This window comes from Anthonomus grandis, chromosome 15, assembly GCF_022605725.1.
Source record: "Anthonomus grandis grandis chromosome 15, icAntGran1.3, whole genome shotgun sequence".
Taxonomy (NCBI): domain Eukaryota; kingdom Metazoa; phylum Arthropoda; class Insecta; order Coleoptera; family Curculionidae; genus Anthonomus; species Anthonomus grandis.
Genome location: NC_065560.1, coordinates 15,173,172 through 15,178,525, shown reverse-complemented (window position 1 = coordinate 15,178,525; position 5,354 = coordinate 15,173,172). Strand labels below are relative to the sequence as shown.

Here is a 5,354-nt window from a genome sequence, read left to right as displayed (position 1 = left end):
TTTGAGATAAGCTCTAACTTGAGGTATAAATTTTTCAAAAAATTACTCGATCCATCCAAGCTGCCTTTTGATTATAATAATCCACAGGCAATCTTTTTATATTTTTAAAAGCTCTAGGATTTTTGGATTTTCCAATGACGGCTAACCTAAGCTTATGGGTTCATGAGGCATTAGCACAGCATAAAACTGTTAAACGGTCTTTGCTTACTTTGAAACCTAAAAAAAAATACAACTTTGAGAAATATTTTATACGTAAAAAAATATGTATGTAACGCTAACCTGGTGCACTAGTTTCTGAGGCTACAACAAGTGTCCTTCTCGGCATTGCTTTCCAATAGAGTCCAGTTTCATCTCCGTTGTACACCTGCTCAGGTTTTAGGTCATGCTCTATTATGAGATTTTCCAAATCATAGCAAAATTCTACCATAGCTACATCATTAGCACTTAATTTCTCCCCTTGAACAGCTAATTCTCGTATTCCATGACATTTTTTAAATCTGTAAAGCCAACCAGAAGATGCCGAGAAGTTGCCTTTAATTTTCAACTGCTTGTGAAACTTTTCAGCTTGCCTAGTACACATAGGTCCTGATATCGGAACCCCCACTGATCTTTTCTGCAAGAACCACTTGGTCATAGCATCATCAAGTTCTCGAAACGTAGACCCTTTTAGAGATTTCCCGTCAGAAATAGCTTTTGCTACAAAGCTCTGTAACTGGGATTTTTTCTTCACAATGTCACGAACCGTTTGTTTTCCAATATTATATGTTTTAGCCAAAATAGCACCACTTATGTTATTTTCAGACTGTTTTAAAATGTCCATTTTTTGCTCAATAGTTAAAACATTGCGTTTCCGCTTTTCATTAGCACCCGTACGCTGCATTTTGTGCGCCTGTTTACGTTTAAGGCTACGGTTATAGTGCATGCGTGTTCTGACGAACTGGCGTTCGGACGAACTCGTCAGAACACGCGCGAACAAACAAATAAACAGCAGCAAACTATAGTGGTTACGTTAGGAGCGAATTGTTCGGCCGAACCCGCACGAATTCGTCAGAAGAATAGATCTTTCAAATAATTTTGTTTTTTCGGACGAATGTAAATGCGAATTTGAATTGTAAAAGTATGGACGTGGATAAATTAATTAGTTTAGTTCTTGAAAACAAAAGTTTATGGGACATGAAGGACAAAAGTTACCATAATAGAGATCAATCTCGACAAAAATGGGAAAAGATTGCACAGGAAATGAATACAAGTCGTAAGTATTACATTAGGTACATTAATATTACATATATTCCATAGTACTTACATTAAATTAGAAATGAGTTTAGGAATTTAGGTTTAATTATTAATTAAAAATGTTATACTGAAACTGCACCGCCCCTGCTGGGCTCCAAAAGTAATTTTTATAAATGTCTCTTACTTGAGCCGCTGTTGCCCCGTAGCGATTGTATCGCCTTGAAACAGATGTCTTTTTATTGAGACCATGTTGTTCTTGTGTCAGTACTGGGACTCCTTCCATGTCGATAATTACATTATGCAATAAGGTTGCACTTTTCACTAGAATGTCAACTTTTTCAGGATACATCTGAAGTTCTGTTTTTAAAAATCTCCATTTACTAACTAATATCCCAAACGCACATTCAATACAGCGCCGAGCTCTAGACAATCTGTAGTTGAATATCCGTTCTTCACGGGAAAGATTCTGTTTTGAATATGGTTTTAACAAATACGACTTCAACGGATAAGCGTCGTCACCTAATAGTACAAAGGGCGCCATAATTTTTGTTGATGGTATATAGTCGTTATCTGGGATATTAAACGTATTTTGCTCTAAATGTTTATAAACGTTCGAAAGCGAAAATATGCCTCCATCGCTTTGCTTTCCGTAAGCTCCCACATCTACAGTCACAAATCTATAACTGGCATCCGATATTCCTTGTAACACTATTGAAAAATACTGTTTGTAATTATAATATAACGATCCTGAATTTTGTGGGCATTTAATTCTGATATGTTTTCCGTCAATGCAGCCAACGCAGTTAGGAAAATTCCATTTTGTGAAAAAGTCTTTTGCTATAGCTTTTAAATGTTCTGTAGTAGGCATAGGCATGTGTTTTTCCCGAAAGCTATTCCATATTGATAGACATGTTTCATAAACAATTAATCGTATTGCACTATGGGAAATTCTATATGAAAAACTGAGTGCCCTAAAAGACATCCCCGTAGATAGATACCTAAAAAAAATATAATATGATAATAATAAAATTTTAAAGTGAACATCTTCTATTAAATTTTTTTTTATTTCAGTAGAAACTGTCAAAAATAAGTGGCGTGGTCTAAGAGACACCTATCGCAAAGAATTTAAAAAATGCACAGAAACTCGATCGGGCCAAGAAGGGGGCAGAGGAAAAGAATCGACATGGCCGTATTATACAGCTATGCTGTTTCTGAAAGATCAATTCGCCCCTAGAATTATGCAAAGTAGTATTCCAGAACCCGAGGCTGACGGAGAGCTTGAAAACGATGTTGGAGAATTCGATGATAGCAGTGAAGATGACTTGGATGATGAGTCACAGTTGAGCGCAATTGCATCAAGTAATTCCAAAACAGAGAAAAACTTTCGGTCACAATCACAGCGTGTAGCCCCCGACAATCCCGACATAACTCCTCAGACTAAACGTGCCAAAATTGCAAAGTCAAGTGCTTTTTCCAAGCTTCTGGAAATTGAACAGAAAAAGTTGGAGGAATTTAAAAAGAAAAACGCTCCGGTTACCAAGAAAGTAGACCAAGAAGATGCTGATTATCATTTTTTGATGAGCTTGTTGCCATACCTTAAAAATGTGCCAGAAGAGAGGAAAATGATCGTGAGAAATAAGCTGCAGCAAGTATTTTGCGATGAGCAATATTTTCAACAACAAAAAAGCTGTGGAAACACCTATCCATCTTCACACTATTCATATTACAATAAATCTTCAGAGCCAATGCATAACACTAGGCCGACTTCTTCATGTTCCCTCCTGACTACCCCTTCTGGACCTAGCAGTGTAGAAACCGCAGAGCATGACAATATTAATACCTACACAGACTTAGCAACATTTTTTTCCTCACATAACCCTGGACCGTAATAGGATTTCGTATAAACTTTTTCAAAATGTATTAACAGTATTATTTTGTATTTAAAAAATATGGTTTGTAGATAAGAAATAAGAAGTTTTATTCCTTTGACAATCAACTAAGGAAGTATTTGTAAGTATTACTAAGTACAGACTTACCTCAAAGTTAGGGCCAATCTTTCTCTAGCTGATATGCATTCTCGAAAGTTTGATTGCTTAGTTATACTTTCTTCGATCCCCTCTAGGATATAGTTGAAAGTTTGTATTGACATTCTAAAGTATTCGAAAAATTTTTCTGGTTGGCGTAAAAGTTCTTCAAATAGGGTGTGAAATTCACCATTAATATTCCTTGAAGCAAACATTTCGTTTATACATATAGTCCTTTCATTCATTAACAACATTTTTAACAAAGGACTTTCTAAAAACAGATAATCGTCCACGTCATCCATCACGGATATTTTGCGACGGCAACAAAACCAGTAAAAATTAAAATCAGTTCGTCACAATACGCAAACAAACTAACCACTTTTGTTCTGACCAAGAATTCTGACGTTTTCGGCCGAACGCCAGTTCGTCAGAACACGCATGCACTATAACCGTAGCCTAACTAATAAGCGATGAGCCGGTCGCCAATACTCGCCAGTTGGCGAAAATAACAGGTAAAAACATAAACGAAGGATTCCCCGAAAGAAACTTGGGGATTCCCCGAGACGAGCGTTTGCACGGTTTCAGCATTCAGGCGGCGCCGGCGCTGTCAATCTCGAGCCGTCAGCCACGGATAATCCGCGCACGGATGATCAATTTAAAATGCCGCACGAAGAATCCGCCGCCCGGATAACGCGCGCACGGATAATCGGGGTTCTACTGTATATTTATTACTATTCTGAATCCGAATCAGATAATGTGTCTGATTTTTTGTACATTTGGCTATTGTGAAGCCTCATCAAGTCTGATATATAAATCTGCTTTCTTGGTTACCGTGTCCATTGTGGTTTTATTTTTGCCTTGAGCAACAAATGATGTTAATGTTGCCTGACTAGTAGAATCAACCGCCCTACACTTTTTTCTATGCGCCTCACTATCTTGGTGCCTTACTAACTGTAATTTTCCTGAACTTACATTAATACTTTTATTACATATTGTACAATACCCCTCATTTTTATTTGCACTAGGCACTAACCAGTGTTTAAACTCAATTTGCCATTCCTTCTTGTACTGCTAGTTATATTTTCGCTTTTTAATATTTTTTGATCAGGTGCCTTTATTTTCTTCATCCGAACTACAACTAATTATTCAAGACTACATTGAAAATTCCTTATAATAAATTTACAAATAATCGCTTACCTCATTATTCTAAAAGTTCAGTTTTTTGTAATGCTTATTAATAGATATTTTATATTAAAGAAGGTCACTAATAACTTTGCACTAATCTCTGTTAACACATTGAATATCTCTGATTAAAATACAGTAAGTAAATAAACGGCATAAATCTGACTTAATTCGACAATATTAACAAGTGTCGACAAACACAGCAAACTAATGCTCTTGTGAATCCCCGCTACAGTCACGGCCGACCAATCAGGCAGAGCGATCAGTATTGGCACTTGCATTTTCGGCTTGTTACACGGGTTGTTAAAAATAAAGTTTGAATTTACATTCTTCGTTTTCCTATTAAAAAATTAAGAGTATAATTTTGTATAGTTACTCATTTTTTAAGACCGTACAAAAAACGGTAGATATTTTATGTTTTGCGGTAGACCGGTAGACAAAACGCTAAAACGGTAGATCTACCGCAAAAACGGTAGATCTGGCACCACTGCGTCGTGTCCGTGTGCTCTGTTTAGGGGGTCGATTGTCGAACGAAGTAAAAAGGACAAGTAAGTGGGTTCAAATTATATACCTATTTTAAATCGTGTAAGATGGCCGAATTAGCTAAATTTCGTTCCTCTCGTACCATAATAAAGCAAAAGTTAACGCGTTTTAAACAATATTTTGAAAAGATTGATCAAGATACCCTGGACGATTTAATTATCAATCAATTAAACGCGCGATATGATAAAATAACTCCACTTCTTGATGAGTTTAATGACATTCAATTTCAAATCGAATCTTTATCTTTAACGCCCAATGAAAATGAAACTGAACAAGAAATTATTTCCGACGAAAAAGCTAGAGGTGATTTTGAGAACACCTATTTTGACATACCGTAGAATGGGGCTATTCTGGAAATCAGGGGTAATTTGA

The 5,354-nt window shown here is 36.4% G+C and overlaps 2 protein-coding genes across 3 annotated transcripts; one reads left to right on the top strand and one right to left on the bottom strand.

Moving 5' to 3' along the window:
* Positions 1-896: 896 nt before the first annotated feature.
* On the top strand, positions 897-3,207 carry LOC126744915 (uncharacterized). 2 transcript variants are annotated; one of them, XM_050452510.1, is made up of 2 exons: positions 897-1,252; positions 2,308-3,207. In XM_050452510.1, exons 1-2 carry the CDS (start codon positions 1,120-1,122, stop codon positions 3,120-3,122), a joined length of 948 nt encoding a protein of 315 aa, XP_050308467.1. In that variant the 5' UTR covers positions 897-1,119; the 3' UTR covers positions 3,123-3,207. The 2 variants fall into 2 exon arrangements, with proteins under 2 accessions (XP_050308467.1, XP_050308466.1); XM_050452509.1 differs by having other exon boundaries at positions 902-1,252; positions 2,305-3,207.
* Positions 1,260-3,711, bottom strand: LOC126744914 (uncharacterized). Its single transcript, XM_050452507.1, has 2 exons — positions 3,270-3,711; positions 1,260-2,231 (listed from the first exon to the last, which is right to left on the bottom strand). The coding sequence occupies exons 1-2, from the start codon at positions 3,557-3,559 to the stop codon at positions 1,343-1,345; spliced, it is 1,179 nt and encodes a 392-aa protein (XP_050308464.1). The 5' UTR covers positions 3,560-3,711; the 3' UTR covers positions 1,260-1,342.
* Between the last annotated feature and the right edge of the window lie 1,643 nt (positions 3,712-5,354).